This window comes from Oncorhynchus mykiss, chromosome 17 (assembly GCF_057628025.1).
Source record: "Oncorhynchus mykiss isolate SJ-2025 chromosome 17, ASM5762802v1, whole genome shotgun sequence".
In the NCBI taxonomy this organism is placed as follows: Eukaryota; Metazoa; Chordata; class Actinopteri; order Salmoniformes; family Salmonidae; genus Oncorhynchus; species Oncorhynchus mykiss.
Window position 1 is genome coordinate 66,323,313 of NC_143038.1, and position 20,426 is coordinate 66,343,738.

The following is a 20,426-nucleotide window of genomic DNA, read 5'->3' on the forward strand; positions in this document are numbered from 1 at the left end:
TTGAGTGCTCTATAAAAGTAATACTGTACTATTCAGTAGGTATAAATGATTCCTACACATTTCAAAGCCATCAAAATGCTATGTTGCTGACTAACTCCACAAAACAAATAGTCACAAATCACTTAAGCATTCCTGTATGTCTAAAAAGCATCACAAAAATGTACACAAATTAAATGAATAATCACTGATTTTAATTGACTCTCCTGTTCAAACATTTCGAATTCAAACTTCCTACATCATATGAGCTTGAAATATGTATTTACACCAAGCTCTTGTAAATAGCGTAGCCAACATAAAAATATCTCTTTTACAACACACCATTCAGATCCATTGTATGTTTTACTTCTACATTGTGATTAGTTGAAGATAGTAGATTGATTAAGTTCTATTATATTAAACATTTTACATTTACTTTAATCATTAAAGACAAAAACAAACACTATAGACAACAAATATTGATTCTAGTTTTCAAAGAAAAAAATGGGCAATTCAGCATTACACATTTCACATTTCACAGCAAAACACATTTCACAAATGAGTAATTACCTTTGAAGTTAATGAAACACAGCCACGCATTTGCAGTTCTCATTTGAATGTTTGCGCCAGTAAACCTTGATCTCTCTCTCTCTGCTTGTTTTTACTGTTCATTTTCTAAATCAAATTTACTCAAAAGCCACTGAAAACAAGAGCAACATGCATCATTTCAATTTCCAATCATCTTTCCTATACCAATATTTCACTTTGAGAAAAAAAAAAAAACACAAACACAACACTATTCATGACTTGCTTTTAGGCTGCTTTGATTATTGAACACTGTTGTTACGTTACATAATGGTCTCGCCTTAATTCAAAGAGTGATGCATTGTATTGTACTCAACCTGAGATCTTCAAACATATGCAGCACCCAGAATGTAGAATAGTCTTATGTTAAATGTGATACAGGGAACACTGAACTTAAAATATACAAATGTCATTTCTACACAGAAGTGGAAAACAACAGAGGACTTCTGTGAAAGGAAAATTCCACCCCAAAACTATGTTTTTGTATTTGTTTCATTCGTCCATTGTTGACATAGTCCTAAACTATTTTGGTTGTCAGCAATCAAATTTTCAAGATATGTCACATTCAAAATACAGAAATCAACCCTGTATGATGCATTTTGCATCATGAGATACAAAAAGCAGCATCATATGATACAAAATTAATCATACGGAGGATGATATCTGTATTTTGAAAGTTGAATATCTTGAAAACCTGATTGTTTATAAGCAAAATAATATGGGACTATGTCAACAATGGGCTAATGAAACAAATACTAACATATCGTTTTTGGATGAAGTTTTCCTTTTGGCTATTTGAAAAAAAATAAGGGCATGATTGTCTTCTTTTTAATGGCAATCTAATCTGAAAAACAAGAACACAAAATGGGAATATAAATAAGTCAAACTGTTTTTAAATGAATTGGTTTCCATTTCAAATTCATTGTTTGCTCTCAAAAAACTAGAAGAAATTAGTTTTATCTCTCTTTATCTCTCTAGATTTGCATTTAAATGTAGTACAGCAAAAAATGTGTTTATACCTGAGACAGTGAGCTTAGTGGAACACTCTGCCCTGCCCAGGTGGTTCTCTGCGATGATTTTGTACTCTCCAGTGTCCTTGGGTCCAACCCTCAGTATGAGCATGGAGCAGACCCCACAGGTGTTGGAGATTAGGTAGTTGGTGTTGGTGTTGAGGCTGATATTATTACGGTACCATGTGACATGGGGTGTTGGGTCCCCTCTGACAGCACAGCTCATGTAGCACTCATAACCTTGTGGTGCGGTGTGCATTTTCAACGGGACAAGGAACTTGGGAGGACGCTCTAGGTTGCAGGTCTTAGTCTCTGGCCTGTCCAGCACAAACCTTTCTGAAAACACAAACACAGAGACAACACATACCTTGTTGAAGATTTTAGTAGTTATGACACACATCCGAATTTGGCACATGGACAGAAATGAAAGCTGATGAAAGTGTAAATGTCCGCTCACCAGTTGCTGACCAAAAAAAACAGATCTTTAATAAAGCTTTAGCATTATACAATAATGTTAAAAGCGTTATTAATAAAGATTCCTTCTGGGAGGAGCAAACCATGAACGGACACTTCCCTTCATCTAACGGCCAAATGACAAGCCGAGGGAGACTGGACCAGTCCCAAGCTCTCAGTTATTGGGATTTTTTTATTTATTTATTTTTTATTTCACCTTTATTTAACCAGGTAGGCTAGTTGAGAACAAGTTCTCATTTGCAACTGCGACCTGGCCAAGATAAAGCATAGCAGTGTGAACAGACAACAACACAGAGTTACACATGGAGTAAACAATAAACAATAAACAAGTCAATAACATAGTAGAAAAAAATATAATCTATATTCATTGTGTGCAAAAGGCATGAGGAGGTAGGCAATAAATAGGCCATAGGAGTGAATAATTATAATTTAGCAGATTAACACTGGAGTGATAAATGATTAGATGAACATGTGCAGGTAGTGGTGTGGTGTGCAAAAGAGCAGAAAGGTAAATAAAATAAAAACAGTATGGGGATGAGGTAGGTCAATTGGGTGGGCTATATACCGATGGACTACGTACAGCTGCAGCGATCGGTTAGCTGTTCAGATAGCAGATGTTTAAAGTTGGTGAGGGAGATAAAAGTCTCCAACTTCAGAGATTTTTGCAATTCGTTCCAGTCGCAGGCAGCAGAGAACTGGAAGGAAAGGAGGCCAAATGAGGTTTTGGCTTTAGGGATGATCTGTGATATACACCTCCTGGAGCGCGTGCTACAGGTGGGTGTTGCCATCGTGACCAGTGAACTGAGATAAGGCGGAGCTTTACCTAGCATAGACTTGTAGATGACCTGGAGCCAGTGGGTCTGGCGACGAACATGTCGAACATGTAGCGAGGGCCAGCCGACTAGAGCATACAGGTCGCAGTGGTGGGTGGTATAAGGTGCAAAACGGATGGCACTGTGATAAACTGCACACAGTTTGCTGAGTAGAGTACTGGATTACCAACAAGTGACCCCAAAAATGTCCAGCCTTTTTGTATGTTAAGCAGTAAAACCACTCTGATGCATTTCAAAGCACATGGACACTAAAAAAGACTGGCCCAAAATCCACAGCTTTTACAAACCTTTTTTGCTTGTGATTTCCCACTTTGGTGATTCTGAGGGTTGAGAAGAGCCCATGTCATTCTTGGCATAGACACGAAACTGGTACTCTCTGCCAGGCATGATGTTACAGGCTGTGAACTTGTTGTTAAAGATGTGGTCTGCCACTGTGTGCCACGTTCTCTTGCTTGAGTCACGTTTCGACACCAGGTAGTGCAGCCTGTCATCCCTCTTCTCATCGGGAGATGGTGACCAGGAGATGGTAACTGTGCCCGGTACGTTCTCATCTACCTCCACAGGACCTGGAGGTTTGGGCTCGTCTAGATCGGACCACAAATAATTATGTGATGAATGATTAACACTGGACCTCAACTGCTTTCAACTTGGTTATTAATAAAACCACAGTCAGCCATGTTATCACCATCTCACCTGTAACTCTGATCTCAATGCTGAATGTCTCCTGGCCAACGATATTCTTGACCATAATGGTATAGATTCCTGTATCTGAGCGCTCTGAAGAAGGAATCAAAAGTTGGGATGCCCCTTCAGCATTACTGATGGTAACCCGTTTGGACACAGGCATGCCATCCTTCATCCAGGTAACATCTGGCCAAGGGGAGGCCTGTGAAGAATATCAGAATGTAATCACTACATCTACATAACAATTTTATACAACTGGTGAATAATTAATTTGGGTTCTCTCCATTTGGATGAAAGTGGATATTATTTTAGACATAGAAATAAAACAACCTATTTATACTGTACCTCAAAGTTCATGTTGAATCGTGCAGAATTCCCTGCTTGTACCACCATGAAACTCTTGACTTTTTGATCAGTGAATCTAGGCCTGACTGGATGATGCAAAAGCATAAGAACAACATTCAATTTTTTTGTGTCTACACAGTCAAAGTTGGGGGTGGGGGGGGGTTGCTTGCAATCAAACTAGATCATCTCAATATGTTGATGCCAACAGGGATGTTTGAAATTCAAGGTCTTACCAGGGGGAGGCATAGCCAGGATGTAGTTGTCCAGCTCTTGCGGCTTGCCTTCTCCCCCGTCATTGGTGGCGATCACTCTCACCCAGTACATTGCCATTGACTTCATGCCTTTCACTGTGAAGGAGGTCATGTTGATGGGGTTATTGTTACAGCGGTCCCACTCTGGACTTTCTGCTGGTCTAATCTCCACGAAGAATCCCTTGGCTTCATCCTCAACCCCCGCTTTCTCCCTTGGTTTAGTCCAACCCAGGGACAAGGTGGTGTAGGTGGAGTCTGTCACCTTCAGGTCAATGACTTTACCGGGGGGCTCTGAAATTACACAGTGACAGAGTAATAGGTCTCTTAAAGCTATGGATTAATTTGAAAGAAAGTACCATTGAGTATGACCTACTTTTTGGATCCCTGGCAAACACAAACTCAGACGGAGTGCCAAATTCACCAGCTCCAGAGTTGTTGATAGCTGCCACACGGAATTCGTATTCCATACCCTCTATCACGTCCTTCACACCAAACTCCTTCTCTGTGGCACAAGCATACATACAAAACAATAGCACAAGTTATGGGTGAAACTTTAATACTTCACGTATGGAAAAACATGTTTCCTGGTATTTGGAGATGAACAAGAAAAGAACAATACATTAAAACAGAAGTTGAAATGGTGAAACCTTTAATCTTATCATCTGCAGGATTGACAGGGCTCCAAAGATTGCTTCCCTTCTTGCGTTTCTCCATGTTATATCCCAGAATGTTGGTTCCTCCAGTGTTGGAAGGGGGATTCCATGTCAGAGTGATACAGTCCTTGAAGGCACTGACCACTTTGGGTGCAGAAGGGGGTCCAGCGTATGCTAAGTACAGAAATATGGTTTAGCGACAACTGTCGTCTGGTTCTGTATTAACATATATACAAAATAAATCAGCATTAAAAAATGTGGTATTGTTATTCTGTACTAGACAATGCACATTGAGATTTACAAAATATTTACAAAATAACACATAGTATCCTGAATCACCCTAAATGGACCTCAAATATCTATCCGCCCACCTTTTGTGCCAGCCTGGACATCCTCTGTCTCCATCAACTCACTGCTGCCCATCTCAGTGTCGGCCCTGATTTTGTAACAGTACCTCCTGCCATGGTCCACATCACTGTCCTTGTAGTGGGCCTCTGGACCGATCGGACCCAGCTTCTTCCAGGTGTTGCGGCCTATCTGTTGACGTTCCAGGATGTAGTTTAGTATCTTACAGCCACCATCATCCTTTGGGGACCTCCACTTCACCTCAATGGCATTTTGAGAGGCTTCAATAATCTCCAGAGGTCCCAAGGGAGGGGTGGGCTTGTCTGTGAAGAAACAAATGCAGCTTTTACTCTCTGTGCTATTTCTCTTAGCGTCATACAATTTCTTTCTGAACTTAAGGGGACAGTGCAATATTTAGGCAATTTATCTACTTACCCAGAGTCGGATGAACTGATGGATGCCATTTGTATGTCTCTGCATGCAGTATGAAGTTAAGAGTTAGATTTTGCGAGACAATATGAACTAGCTTTAACGCAATGACTGGAAGTCTACCGGAACAGCTAACATGCTACCACCTACTTCATTCCTACTGGATGCAGAGAAGTAAAAATGGTATCCATGAGCTCTTTTAACTCTGGGTAAGGAGATAAAGGGCTTAATCTTGCACTATCCCTTTAATTTATCACTTAAATATTGTAACTATTTTTTTTATTATTATGTGGTTATCTTATAATATATTGCACTGTATTCTAAATGCATAGTTTGAAAAATAAAATTGGCCTAACTGACTTATAACAATCAGGTATTCACACCAAATCAAAGAGAAGTTCTTGCTTGGACCCAGAGAAAATAAATGTACCAGTTACAATGATCTTCGCAAAGGCCTCAACAGTTCCAAACTCATTTTTGAGTTTGAACTTGATTTCTCCAGTGTCTTTGCGCTGTAACTTGTTAAGAGTTAGTTGACTATAACCCTCTCCGTGCTCTATCTTGATGTTTGTGTCGTCTGATAGCTCCTCGCCGTCATGGTACCATTGGATCTTCATTGGATCCCGACCCACAAATGGTATCTTGAAAGTGGCTTTTTGACCTTTTTTAGTAATGATTGGGACAGTAAACTTTTTCAATTCCTCTGTGTCGAATCTAGGTGGATCTACAAAGAAAGGTACAATAATATAATGAGTGAATTTAAGAATGTTATTAAATATAATGAATGTAGTGCTAAGATTACATGTAAGATAAAAAAAAAAGTGAAATAGATTTAGACCTTCAACAACAATCATGGCCTCTGTTTTACGCCCATCTGCCTCAAATTTGTATTTTCCAGCATAGTCCTCTGAGATTTTGCTGATTTTCAGGGATTGGAAGAATCCATCTTTAGACATGGTAAGAACATCATCGGGTTGAATCTGAACAGGAAAACACAATATTTAGACTGATATATCTCTTAAATCTCGTCTGTTTTGCAATGGCCATTAAAACAACTAATATTAGCTCATAACACAAACACTAAAACGCTATATAAGGACTAAACTATATTAATACAAATAATAACGTATTGGTGTTTTTCTATGGCCAGCATAATAATATGTATTGAAGTGGTGATTGGCTAAATTATACTGCAATGTAGATGCTCACCTCCTCTCCATTCAGGTACCATACCCCATCGACATTTTCCTTGCTCAGCTTACAGACAAGTTCGGCCGGGCCTCCCACTATGGCGGTGACGTCAGAAAGCCCAAGGTTGAAGTGAACGCCAGGGTCTGGAGGATTTACCAGATTTACAATTAGTGGCCGTGCTTAAATTGCAGCTCACCCTTATGTAATTACCTGCAGGGTGAGTGTTGGAATTCATATTAAGTCAAATAATTACATTCGTTGCAATCTTTCTTTGTTATACAGTTCATGCATGCATGTATTCATGGCACACAATACAGTCATCTTAGTGTACTGACTTACCCAAGCTCCGAGTCCTCAGAATCCTGAATCATACATTACTGTTTACATTTATTAAATTACATGTATTTTATTAAGCACTTTTATCTATAAAATACATGTTCAAATGTAAATTGTGATGTTTGAATATAAATTATTTAAGAGGTGTGATGGATTTAAAACAGACAACGTTGAACTTCAACGTAGTTGAAGATTGCAAAATGTCACTTCTACTTTGATTGTTTAAGCAAAATGTTGAAGATTGAGTTTTTCCATATTGTTATTTCAGGAATTTGTTGATATGGTTTTATTTTCCGTGGTATTCTCTTTCTGTTAGCCTGGGTAGGGCATGAGTATTATTCTTCACTCTTGGCCTTCATTCTTGTTTGCTGCCATAGCTCTTTGGTCAAGGTGATAATTGACAAGAGATATTCACATCTTCAGTGTACTGTGTGAAAAAAATGAAGCCATCCATTCTTGGCTATGACAATGGTTATGTGTAAGAGGTGCAGGTTTTTTTCATGTCACTTTCTAAAACATGAGGTTTTATCTTCCAGGCGGCTTCCAAAGCAAGAAGTCTTCATATATCTTTGTTTCTCTTTCTAAAGCTTGAGCTCTTCTTATTTAAGTGATAATGTCGGAGAAGCCGGTGTTTGGAAGATATATTGGTACGTGTGCTGTTAGGCCTGAGACGAAGTCGAGGGCAATATCACTTTTATACAATGGGTTAACAACATATTCAAATAATGATTGAAATATTTTCTTCTTATATGTTCACATCACCTTCCAAACCATCAACTCCATTCTTATGTATTCACACTTCAATCTTCGTATATTTTCATGAGTTGCTGACGTTTCATGTTAATTCTTCTGTGATCTTGTGACGTGAATACGTTTTAGTAATGAGACCACATTTCGGGGATTTATTTCCGTACTAGGTTACACAGGCAAGAATGGTTGTTAAGACAAACAAACTACGAACACAGATGCTTTTTAAACATACTGTAGCACACACAAACACTAAGGCGGCGACATGGATGCAATTTTGTCATCCATCATTAATATGCCCTGCTAGAAATTACTTGTAAACTACATGGTTTAATATAATTAAAACGTTTCTATCAATTATGAAACATCTAGAATACATGTAAATGTGCTGTATGATAATCAATGTCTATGTAAAGTATGGATTGTTAACCATTGTTAAAGCCACCCTTATTCAAGAACACCATCATCCCAAGGGTCGGGGATCTAATAAGTAAGGATTAAAACCCAGCATTATTCTGAATGATCACACGTTCTGTAAGCCCAGCCTCAAACCGGAAAAGTCATTTGTTTTATCAAATGACTTTGATCCTTGAAGGGTGCCTCCCATGCAGTAGTCAATGCAGTATCCATGATCTTACCAATGACCGTCTCCTGAAGAATTGGGCCTGGCCTTGTGCGGCCTGTGCGCTTGCCACGCTTAGCAGCTTCTGCTGGCTCGTTGGCCTCATCGGCACTTGAAGCCTCATCGCCACTTGCAGCCTCACCATTGTTGGCAGACGCACCACCGCTTGCTTGCCCGGCAGCACCACCTCCGCTCTTTGCCTTTCTTTTTTGGACTTTGGCATCTTTGGCTGTGCCATTACTATTTGTCTTTCCTAGTAATGATTATTATAATCACTGTCAATCACTCATTGATTATTTGTCGACTATTGTTGGGTAAGGCATTTTAGATGCCTAATTGTAACAGTCACAACAACAATGACAACCACATCCACGATAACAAAAGCAACATTAGCAACATTAACAAAAACTATAACTTTAACACAGAAGGGGTGGTGAAGAATTCGGTTCAAATTACTTACCCAATACAGGTCCAGAAACTGACAAACCTTACGTATCCTTAACTACTCTGGTTAGAAGCTGGATGTAATTGACATTTTCCACAAAATAAAAAACATTTTGAGGAAATATGAAGACAATATCCTTTTACCTATAACTTATTTTTGTTGTACTTGAATAAGTAACCTGGCAAATTCCTTCACCAGTCTATGTAATGAAAAGAGAGCCCCTTGCCTAGTGGTTAGAGCATTGGACAAGTAACCGAAAGGTTGCAAGATCAAATCCCGAGCTGTCAAGGTAAAAACCTGTCGTTCTGCCCCCTGAACAAGGCAGTTAACCCACTGTTCCTAGGCCGTCATTGAAAATAACAATTTGTTCTTAACTGACTTGCCTAGTTAAATAATGTTTGAAAAAAAAAATTAAGAGTCCCTTTTTCAAAAGCAAACATTCACAACTGGTCAACACAACGCACAAATAACATACAGATGAAACATCGAAGCACACACACGTGGCATATAAAACACAAACATTAGGTCATATTTGTATTTCAAAGAGTCAACGGTAATTATGTACATGTTGCATTTTACATAAAGATTAGTAAGAGGTAGGTTAAACTGTGCTTGTTATTATTTGTTAAAATAAGAAGGCAGTTGATAATCAAAAGAAAAAAGACAACACAACCAACTCAGCACTTCCAGAGAAAGGTACTCAAGCTTGACTTGGTTGGAAATTCAATCTTTCCCTACTAAGTATTTACCTGAGGTTCAGACACAAAGTGATGGATGCTCCTACTAGGGACAGTAATTCTTTGTTTGGACATTATTTTGACATGGTTGGTGACCTGCATTGTGTATGCATTTTTCAAACCACTTCATCAAGTTTGTCAATATATTGTGTAGAACAGTCCACTCTAAAGTAAACAAATAGGCCTATGAATTTATGAAAATGTATTTCAAATTATGATAATTAGTACATCATAATGTGGCAGATGTTATGTTTAACTACAGTGCCACAGTTTTAGTCAATTATTTCTGACTACATATGAAGTCATAGAGTGTGGGATCTATTTTGGATGACAGTTATGGCGTAAAATTGTTTTGTTTTTTATCTCCCTTGATATAATGTATGTAAACTTCAATAACAAACGCATCATACATTTGAGGGTTAATATTCATCCTAAATGGTAGTGTAAATATTAGGTTTAGGATTTCTTTGAGTAAACAAAGATTTCCTTCAATTATCAGGCCGGCGTGCCAAAGTCATTTCCGACAAATGACTTTGATATTAAACCAACCTGTTTCCATGCATGTTCATCAACCTTCACAACATCTTACCAACAATCTCTTCCTTGAGCAGTGGGCCTTGCCTTGTGCGTTTCCCACGTTTCCCCGATTGCTCACTTGAAGCTTCCTCATCATCATCTATTGGTGATCATCAATTTCAAGTTGATGTCAAACAATTTCAATTGTATGTATTTACCTTGTGAATTTTTGTATTTACTTTAAAGGCAAACTTATTTGTAATGAAGTTGGTTTGCTAGCACATTAATATGATCAAATCAGACCATGTTCCATATACTGATGTTGATTAATAATCATTTAAACTACAATATGGCAAAATGTGCAAGCTAATCATATAATTAGATGTTGCGTCTCCTTTGACAATAATATACAATACCAGTCAAACGTTTGGACACACCTACTCATTCAAGGGTTTTTCTTTATTTTTACTATTTTCTACATTGTGGAATAATAGTGGAAACATCAAACCTGTGAAATAACACTGTATGGAATCATTTAGCAACCAAAAAAAGAGTTAAACAAATAAAATGTATTTTATATTTGAGATTCTTCAAAGTAGCCACCCTTTGCCTTGATGACAGCTTTGCACACTCTTGGAATTCTCTTAGCCTGCGTTATGAGTAAGTCACCTGGAATGCATTTCAATTAACAGGTGTGCCTTGTTTGTGGAATTTCTTTCCTTGTTAATGCATTTGACCAATCAGTTGTGTTGTGAAAAGGTAAGGGTGGTATACAGAAGATAGCCCTATTTGGCAAAAGTCCATATCATGGCAAGAACAGCTGAAATAAGTAAAGAGAAGCGACAGTCCATCATTACTTTGACGGAACTTTATGTCTTAATCTGGACAATTTCAAGAACTTTGAAAGTACAGTCACAAAAACCATCAAGCTGTATGATGAAACTGGCTCTCATGAGGACCACTACAGGCAAGGAATACCCAGTTACCTCTGCTGCAGAGGATAAGTTCATTAGAGTTACCAGCCTCAGAAATTGCAGCCCAAATAAATGCTTCACCGAGTCAAGTAACAGACACATCTCAACATCAACTGTTCAGGGGAGAATGCGTGAATCAGGCCTTCATGGTCAAATTGCTGCAAAGAAACCACTACTAAAGGACACCACTAGAAAGAAGAGACTGCTTGCGGTGGAAATCTGTCTGATTAGTCAAAATGTAAGATTTTTGGTTACAACCGCCATGTCTTTGTGAGACGCAGAGTAGGTGAACGGATGATCTCCGCATGTGTGGTTCCCACCATGAAGCATGGAGGAGGAGGTTTGATGGTCTGGGGCTGCTTTGCTGGTGACACTGTCTGTGATTTATTTTGAATTTAAGGCACACTTAACCAGCATGGCTACCACATCATTCTGCAGTGATATGCCATCCCATCTGATTTGCGCTTAGTGGGACTATCATTTGTTTTTCAACAGGACAATGACCCAACACACCTACAGGCTGTGTAAGGGCTATTTGACCAAGAAGGATAGTGATGGAGGGCTGCATCGGATGACCTGGCCTCCACAATTACCTGACCTCAACCCAATTGAGATGGTTTGGGATGAGTTGGACCACAGAGTGAAGGAAAAGCAACCAACAAGTGCACAGCATATGTGGGAATTTTTTCAAGACTGTTGGAAAAGCATTCCAGTGAAGCTCTATGATGAAACTGGCGCTCATAAGGACCGCCACAGGCAAGGAATATCCAGTTAGAATGCCAAGAGTGTGCAAAGCTGTCATCAAGGCAAAGGGTGGCTACTTTGAAGAATCTCAAATATCAAATATATTTTGATTTGTTTAACATTTTTTTGATGCTCAGCATAATCCTACAATGTAGAAAATAGTAAAACTAAAGAAAAACCGTTGAATGAGTAGGTGTGTTCAAACTTCTGACTGGTACTGTATGTCAGTTGTTACATACATGGATGTAGTTTCTTACTGTAAGTGGATGCTATTGTCTTGGCTGATGAGGTATTCTAATGTTTTATAAGCAGTATAATAACAAATACAATTGCAAACACAATTAAGGTAACAATAATAGCGATAGCATGATTACGAAAGAGGGATTAGAATAACAATATGGGATGCAAAAACAGAAGGGAGAAAAAGCGATAACAAAAAAACTATTTTAAAATGGATGCACACAAAAACAAGTATCTTAGATGTTTTTTATCTTAGTTGACTTGTCAGGGTTGTGTGTCCTTTACTTGTGTTGTTTTATGGTAGGTACTTCTTAAAGGGATACTTTGGGATTTTGGCAATGAGGCCCTGTATCTACTTCCGCAGATAAACTCTTGGATACCATTTTTATGTCTCTGCATGCAGTTTGAAGGAAGTTGCTAACTAGCGCTAGCACAATGGATCTTTTTTTAACATTATTATTTTTTTACATTTAACCTTTATTTAACTAAGCAAGTCAGTTAATTAAGAACAAATTCTTATTTTACAATGACAGCCTACACCGGGCAAACCAGGACAACGCTGGGCCAATTATGCACCTTTCTATGGGACTCCCAATCACAGCCGGTTTTGATGCAGCCTGGATTTGAACTAGGGTGACTGTAGTGTCCCCTGTAGCACTGAGATGCAGCGCCTTACACCGCTGCGCCACTCGGGAAAGGCTCGCATAAGCTCGCATAGGCTCTAACTTCCTTCCTACTGGACACAGAAACAGAAACGTGGTATCCACAAATTCATCTCTCAGGTGAAATAGATAAAGTGCCTAATATCCAAAATCCAGAAGTATTCATTTAAGTAGTGCTTTTAGGGGTTACCTTACCTAAATTAATCGTCTATGGTCAATCAGTGACTTCAATTGCAATCTGATGTTAATGACCTTGAGACAGTCATCCCAGTCATAGAAATATGACATCTGGGTGAACTATACTTAGTGTAGTAGATATACTCTATGGGTCAGTTTCCCAGAACTAAAAAGCATGCTTAATGGAGAATCTCCATTGAACATTTTATTTGTCGAAATCTGTGTCCGGGAAACTGGCCACAATGTCTTCCATTTAAACTACTTCAAAATCTTATCAGTGGAATAAATAGTTTCTTACCTATGAACGTGTCTGGAACAACTTGGCCGCTTCTCACACGCTTTGTTTTTGTGGCTCCATCTTCCTCATCAGACTCATCTGTGCTTACTACTATGTCATCGTAGTCCGATCCAGATCCAGCATCTCCCTCAGCCCCTGCAGCTCCACCACCTGCAGCCCCACCATCTGCAGCACCACCACCTGCAGCACCACCACCTGCAGCCCCAACACCTGCAGCCCCACCACCTGCAGCCCCAACACCTGCAGATCCAACACCTGCAGCCCCAGCACCTGCAGCACCAGCACCTGCAGCACCTGCAGCTCCTGCACCTGCAGCCCCACCTCCTGCAGATCCACCACCTGAGGCCTTCTTCTTTGCCTTTGCTTTCTCCTTCGCATCTTTTAATTTAGCAGCTTTTTTCTCTGCCTTAGCCTTAGCCTTAGCTTCCGCAGCCCTTGCTGCCTCTCTGGCGGCTTTGGAGGCTGCATCAGCGGCCTCTTTCTCAGCCTGGGTGGCTGCGTCAGTGACGCCTCTCTCGGCAGCCTTTATCTTTGCTTCCGCCAACCTCTCTTCCATGTCTTTCTTGTGTTTTTCCGCCTGCTCCTTTGCTATTTTCTCCAGATCCAAATCACCTCCTCCAGCCTGGGTTGTTTTGCGAGCTATCTTCTTGCCTTTGTTTGCAGGGTTCTTGTCAACTAAATCAGAGAATTTGCGAGTTATTTAATATAATGGTAGCCAGTGATGTGTGTGTGATTCACCGTTCATTTATATGGTTTATGAATGCAACTGATATGCTGAAAGATTGTTCAAAAACATTCCTTGAGAAAATTGAATAACCTCACCTTCCACCACAAGCCAGGCATTGCAGGAATGGATACCTGCCACAGCTGCGTAGATACCAGCGTCCAAAGGCTGACAATCCTTCACTAACAACTTGTGGATGAGCTTGTCTTCAGACACTGTGATTTCAAATTTGTCATCATTTTCTATCGGGGCACTCTTGCCCATCCAATTAATCTCAGCCATAGGTGCCGTTAAGACACACTGAAAGATGGCATCTTGTCTTTCTTCTGCCTTCACCTCCTGAATTTTGACCGCAAAATTTACAGGTGGAACTGAAAGATGGATAGAGAGTTGGGAATAATACATATGAAGCCAATCTAGTTCACACACTCATGTCATGCTTTTCAAATTCTTCAAACACCAATTTTACAAATACTGCAGTTCTAGTCCTTGAATGCTGTAGTTCCCAAAATGTATAGTGTGATGTATTTGCTCTTGTTTAACTTTAATTCCACATAGGTATCATTAACTATTTTGTAATAATCATATTATTGTAAAAACAATTATAGTCTCTATTTAGACTGCGACTTGCATTTGTACTCACTTTTGAAATCCGTAGAGAAGATATTAACTCCCTCTACATCCACTGAATAGAGACCAGCATCTTCCGGGTCTAGATTTTTGATCGTGAAAATGAATTTTTTGCCAACTCGTTTCAGTTGGTGCTTCATTTCTTCTTCCATCTCAACGGTGTAAGGAACCATAACACCATCCTGCAGAGTGTATATATCTTTTACTTTTTTATCGTTTTTTTTTATGTACTTTCCGAGAGTCAGATGAACTCGTTGATACCAGTTTTATATCTCTGCGTCCATTATGAAGGAAGTTGGAGGTAGTTTTGTGAGCCAATGCTAACTAGCGTTAGCACAGTGACTGGAAGTCGACAGCTGTTGCCATAGACTTCCTGTCATTGCGCTAACTCTACTTAGCATTTGCGCTAAATTTAGTTGGCAACTTCCTTTAAACTGCACACAGAGACATAAAAATAGTATCCAAAAGTTCATCTGAGTCTGGGGAAGTAGATACAGGTCATTCGGAAAGTATTCAGACCCCTTGCCTTTTTCCACATTTTGTTACGTTACATACAGCCTTATTCTATAATTGATTAAATGAAACATTTTTCTTATCAATCTGCACACAATACCCCATAATGCCAAAACAAAAACAGTTTTTTAAAACTTATTTTATAAGTATTCGGACCCTTTGCTATGAGACTATACATTTAGTTCAGGTACATCATGTTTGCATTGATCATCCATGATATGTTTCGACAACTTGATTGGCGTCAACCTGTGGTAAATTAAATTGATTGGACATGACTTGGAAGGGCACACACCTGTCTATATAAAGTCCCACAGTTGACAGTGCATGTCAGAGCATAAACCAAGCCATGAGGTCGAAGGAAATGTCCGTAGAGTTCCCAGAACATGATTGTGTCGAGGGACAGATCTGGGGAAGGGTACCAAACATTTCTGCAGTATAAAAGTCCCCAAAAACACAGTGGCCTCCATCATTCTTAAATGGAAAACGTTTGGAATCACCAAAACTATTCCTTGAGCTGGCTGCCCGGCCAAACTGAGCAATCTGGGGAGAAAGGCCTTGGTCAGGGAGGTGACCAAGAACCCAATGGTAAATCTGACAGAGCTCCAGAGCTCCCCTTCCTCTGTGGAGGGGAGAAACTTCCAGAAGGACAACCATCTTGTCAACACCAATCACGTCTTTATGGTAGAGTGGCGAGACTGAAGCCCAAGAATACCCAAGAATACTAGAGGCTGTAATTGCTGCTAAAGGTGCTTCAAGAAAAGTACTAAATAAAGGGTCTGAATACTTATTTAAATGAAATAAACAGGAGAGCTATTGAACAGTTTGGTATGAGCTTTCATACCTTGTAGAGGAAAATTCTGCTGCTGGCATCTTTAAGATCCATGTCAATTTCAAACGTTGCATTTTCATCAGCATTGACTTCGATGTGTTTGAGCGAACTGATATGTTCAATAAACTGAAACAGACAAATATAAAAGGTACGGTAAAATGACTGAGAAACCATAAGATCTTTGAAAAATCAAACAGTTGACTGACACATTTCCCCGTTTACTTTATTGGTGTTTTCTTCAAAATAACACCAGTAAAAAGATATTCCATAGTACTATACCTGTGCCTGTTCAACCTCTCTCTCCTTTTTCATTTCAGCCAGTTTTGTCAGCATCCCACGAAAATTAGTGATGCCGTACTCAGCACAGATTTGTTCATAATCTTTCTTGTCGGCACTCATCAGGATCTCCCAAACTTTCTCTTCAGATTCGAGTGGCTTTTGCTCATGGGCATCTCCCCTGCTGATCAAATCAAATCAAATGTTATTTGTCACATCTGCCGAATACAACAGGTGTACAGTGAAATGCTTAATTAAAAGTGCAACCTACAATGTTTTAAAAAGTTAAGAAATAAAAGTGTCAAGTAAAAAAACAAGTAAAAAATATAAAATAAAAGTAACAAATAATTAAACAGCAGCAGTAAAATAACAATAGCGAGGCTATATACAGGGGGTACCGGTACAGAGTCAATGTTAGTTGAGGTTATTGAGGTAATATGTACATGTAGGTAGAGTACAAAAGTGACTATGCGTAGATAATAAACAGAGAGTAGCAGCAGCGTAAAAGAGGGGTCTGGGTAGCCCTTTGATTAGCTGTTCAGGAGTCTTATGGCTTGGTGGTAGAAGCTGTTATGAAGCCTTTTGGACCTAGACTTGGTGCTCCGGTACTGCTTGCTGTGCGGTAGCAGAGAGAACAGTCAAAGACTAGGGTGGCTGGAGTCTTTGACAATTATTTGGGCCTTCCTCTGACACCACCTGGTATTGAGGTCCTGGATGACAGGAAGCTTGGTCCCCGTGATGTACTGGGCTGTACGCACTACTCTCTGTAGTGCCTTGCAGTCGGAGGCCGAGCAGTTGCCAAATTTTTTCAGTCACTTGAGGGGGAATAGACTTTGTCGTGCCCTCTTCACGGCTGTCTTAGTGTGTTTGGACCATGTTAGTTTGTTGGTGATGTAGACGCCAATGAACTTGAAGGTCTCAACCTGCTGCACTGCAGCCCCGTCGATGAGAATGGGGGCGTACTTGTTCCTCCTTTTACTCTAGTCCACAATAATCTCCTTTGTCTTGATCACTTTGAGGGACAGGTTGTTGTCTTGGCACCACATGGCCAGGTCTCTGACCTCCTCCCAATAGACAGTCTCATCGTTGTTGGTAATCATCAGCAAACTTGATGATGGTGATGGAGTCATGCCTTGCCATGCAGTCATGAGTGAACAGGGAGTACAGGACGGGACTGAGCACACACCCCTGAGGGGCCTCTGTGTTAAGGATCAGCGTGGTGGATGTGTTGTTACCTACTCTTACCACATGGGGTTGGCCCGTCAGGAAGTCCAGGATCCAGTTGCAGAGGGAGGTGTTTAGTCACACAGGATGATCATTTACCATGCATGCATTCATTTGAATTGCTATTGCAGAGTTGCAGCCTGTATTTAGTCTGCTTTTTAAATTAATTGTCTCCTGTTATACAAATCTATTCAGCATTGTGTTTCCCTCTGTCACTTAGTGCGTGTTTTCCAGACCTGAACCCTTTTCAATCAGAGAGCTTTAACTTATTGTTACCTTCTTTTTCGAGGTTTAGGTCTTCTGTTTGAAAGGTTTAGGAGTTAGGGAACTGAATTTCAACCACTAAAATACCTGTTCAAAACCTATTTACACAACCTGTTTAATAGAGTACAATGTAATGCATTCTCTTACCGCTTCTTCAACATTGTTCTAAAAGACCCAGGTTTGACTGCTTCTTGTTCTTCTTTGGACTTGGCTAATTCCTTCGTCTTTTTGAATCCAACTGGACAGAAACGATTCGTAATGTTTATGTCTTAAAGTGTTGATCATTCTTTTTAAATCATTAGAATGCACTTGCATGACAAGATAAATATTGCTTAAGAGAGGTTTAGATTAGATGTGTTAGAATTCTCTTTTTGCCTGTCCTACCTTCAATGACATTCAGCTGGATAGTGCAAACAGCCTTTCCATACTCATTTGTTGCAAAGCATTTGTAGGTGTCGGCATCTTCTGCACATACTTTGGGGATCTGTAAGCAAACTGATAATGTATTAACTACGTACTTCCCATCGACTGCTGTTAAAGTCCATAAAACAAATCAATCGAAATATACTTCAAGGGTAATTGCTTTATTTATTTTAAAATCCAGGAATTTAACCAATAATTATTATATTACATTTTTTCATGTTAAAGGGTTGAAATATAAAGGGTGGAGTAAAAAGGAGGGGACATCAAGAGATTGGGCAGCATTTGATGGAACTGAAATTGACAATATGTCCCCTTTATTGTTGAGTATAAGAACCAGTTGGTGCTGAATGGTGATAAACATGCTTACCTCTAGGGTGTGTTCACCAGACGCCTCGTCATACTTGCTCTGGAACTTCGCTGGATCGTCTATCTTTCCATTTGCTCGGTTCCATGTCACGTTGGGTGTAGGTTCACCATACACAATGGCTTTGAACACCCCGAACTTGCCTGATTTGGGATTAGAGTCATAGAATACTTGTAAATAGTAGTAATTTCAACCATTGTGTTTTTCTTCTGATGTCCAATATTTGTCCGTATTTGGGTGTCTAATTAGTCCATCCTTTTGGTGATACAATTTTATATAAGGATTAGTGAGATAGGTCGGACTGTATTTGTTTGGTATTTTATTGAATGCATTGCATTTTCACCAAATATGATGTGTAACATTTGTTATACAACTACCCCCAACGATGAAAGAGCGAGGCGTTAATTCTGGCATATGCTTTAATAAGGAGCTTAACAGACTGCCTCTATTAAAGGTTGTGTCACCAATCTAAGTGTGCAAGGTTAAATAAGGATTTGGTATGTGAGTGGGTAGGGCATAGAAGGTCATCATAATCATAAATTATGTAGAGTCTACATTTCATTTCTGTTGCAAATGAAGTTGATATGAGCCGTCTGTAAGGATTGCATTTTGTGGACTTCACCATACATCACATGCCTTATGACCACTGTCACATGTCAGGGCCTGAAGCCTGTGGAACCTACTCCAAATTATATAAATGTCTCAACTGAGATGTAAAGTAATGCAATCGGGCCTATCCCTACATGTCCTTATGCTGCTTGTCTTAGTCAGGACATAATTTAATATATGCCATTTAGCAGACACCTTGATCCAAAGCACCTTACAGTAATGTGTGCATTTTAGATATATATATTTTTTTACTTATGGGAGGTCCTGGGAATGAATCCTACTCTCCTGACATTGCAGGTGCCATGCTCTACCAACTGAGCTTACAGAGGACCACATGTGTTAATCCCATCAGCACACCCGTTGCAGTGGGTCACTGTTCCCATTTTGGCTGACCCAATTCCTATGTGCAGCAGCTTGGAACAATACATTTGCCTCCCCCCCCCTTTGTTTATAAGGCAATAGCAGAACACACAACACTTATTGCAGTATAATAGGACAGCTATGCCTGTTAATGCAGACTATTTCATGATTAACTGTTCCTTACCCTCCTGAATAGTTAATGCGATGGGCTTGCGTGTGAAGTCAGGGTGGCTTTTCCCCTCTGGTATTTCCTCCACATACTGCGTGATCATAACTCCGGGGACTTTTGATCTGAATTTCTTGACTGATCACACACACACACACCAAAAATAAATCATTAGAAAACGGCGCAATTATTTGATAACATTGTTAGCACTTACTGTTTAAAACAATTGAGATTTGCATTAATGGGTGACCAACTCTAACACGCATAATGTCGAATACAGTTATAATCACTGAATTATTACATGCGTCAATATCATGTAATATTTGACTTTTTGAATGGAAGGGATTGAGGGTCATATTCGGACCTAATATTACTGTAGAAGTAGTCATAGTACAACTGATAACAGTCTTGTTAAAGCAATGGCTGATACACCAAAACATGGAGTAGACTAGTAGTATCAGGTTGGGAATACTGCCCTAAATCTCATGCCACATCCAGCAAGAAAATACACCAATATGCAAAGTGTGCACGTGTAATTTTCACACCAAAATGAAGCCAACTAAGCAAAAAACATGATGTTATTATTATTTTCACTTTAGATCAATGCATCATTGTTCTCTTAATATTTATGGTACAGTATATTTTTCTTTTAAAGCTGAAATCTGTAGTTGGTGAAACTACCATGTCCTGTTAGAGATTTTGCATCATCAAATAAGTTACTTCCAACAATGTCACGATGCTGGATGCTCCTCTCCTCTGTTTCATCAACA

General features: G+C 39.5%; 1 protein-coding gene across 46 annotated transcripts in view; it reads right to left on the reverse strand.

Moving 5' to 3' along the window:
- Positions 1-169: 169 nt before the first annotated feature.
- LOC110494723 (immunoglobulin-like and fibronectin type III domain-containing protein 1) overlaps positions 170-20,426 on the reverse strand; it is a 38,116-nt gene continuing 17,859 nt past the window's right edge. For 8 of the 46 annotated variants that reach the window (XM_036950774.2, XM_036950775.2, XM_090206367.1 and 5 more), the window contains 23 exons: positions 19,675-19,794; positions 18,525-18,664; positions 18,119-18,218; positions 17,882-17,972; positions 16,250-16,430; positions 15,983-16,096; positions 14,642-14,810; positions 14,097-14,369; positions 13,275-13,949; positions 10,253-10,339; positions 8,498-8,734; positions 6,795-6,919; positions 6,424-6,565; positions 6,016-6,309; positions 5,183-5,479; positions 4,806-4,985; positions 4,532-4,660; positions 4,141-4,449; positions 3,908-3,993; positions 3,572-3,764; positions 3,166-3,462; positions 1,581-1,907; positions 170-1,405 (listed from right to left, as the gene is read on the reverse strand). In XM_036950774.2, the coding sequence (XP_036806669.2) occupies positions 1,401-1,405; positions 1,581-1,907; positions 3,166-3,462; positions 3,572-3,764; positions 3,908-3,993; positions 4,141-4,449; positions 4,532-4,660; positions 4,806-4,985; positions 5,183-5,479; positions 6,016-6,309; positions 6,424-6,565; positions 6,795-6,919; positions 8,498-8,734; positions 10,253-10,339; positions 13,275-13,949; positions 14,097-14,369; positions 14,642-14,810; positions 15,983-16,096; positions 16,250-16,430; positions 17,882-17,972; positions 18,119-18,218; positions 18,525-18,664; positions 19,675-19,794 (4,571 nt within the window). In that variant the 3' untranslated portion in view covers positions 170-1,400. Of the gene's footprint in view, positions 1,406-1,580; positions 1,908-3,165; positions 3,463-3,571; positions 3,765-3,907; positions 3,994-4,140; positions 4,450-4,531; positions 4,661-4,805; positions 4,986-5,182; positions 5,480-6,015; positions 6,310-6,423; positions 6,566-6,794; positions 6,920-8,497; positions 8,735-10,252; positions 10,340-13,274; positions 13,950-14,096; positions 14,370-14,641; positions 14,811-15,982; positions 16,097-16,249; positions 16,431-17,881; positions 17,973-18,118; positions 18,230-18,524; positions 18,665-19,674; positions 19,795-20,426 lie in introns of all 46 variants that reach the window. The other 38 variants (XM_090206369.1, XM_090206368.1, XM_090206364.1 and 35 more) reach the window with 13 other exon arrangements.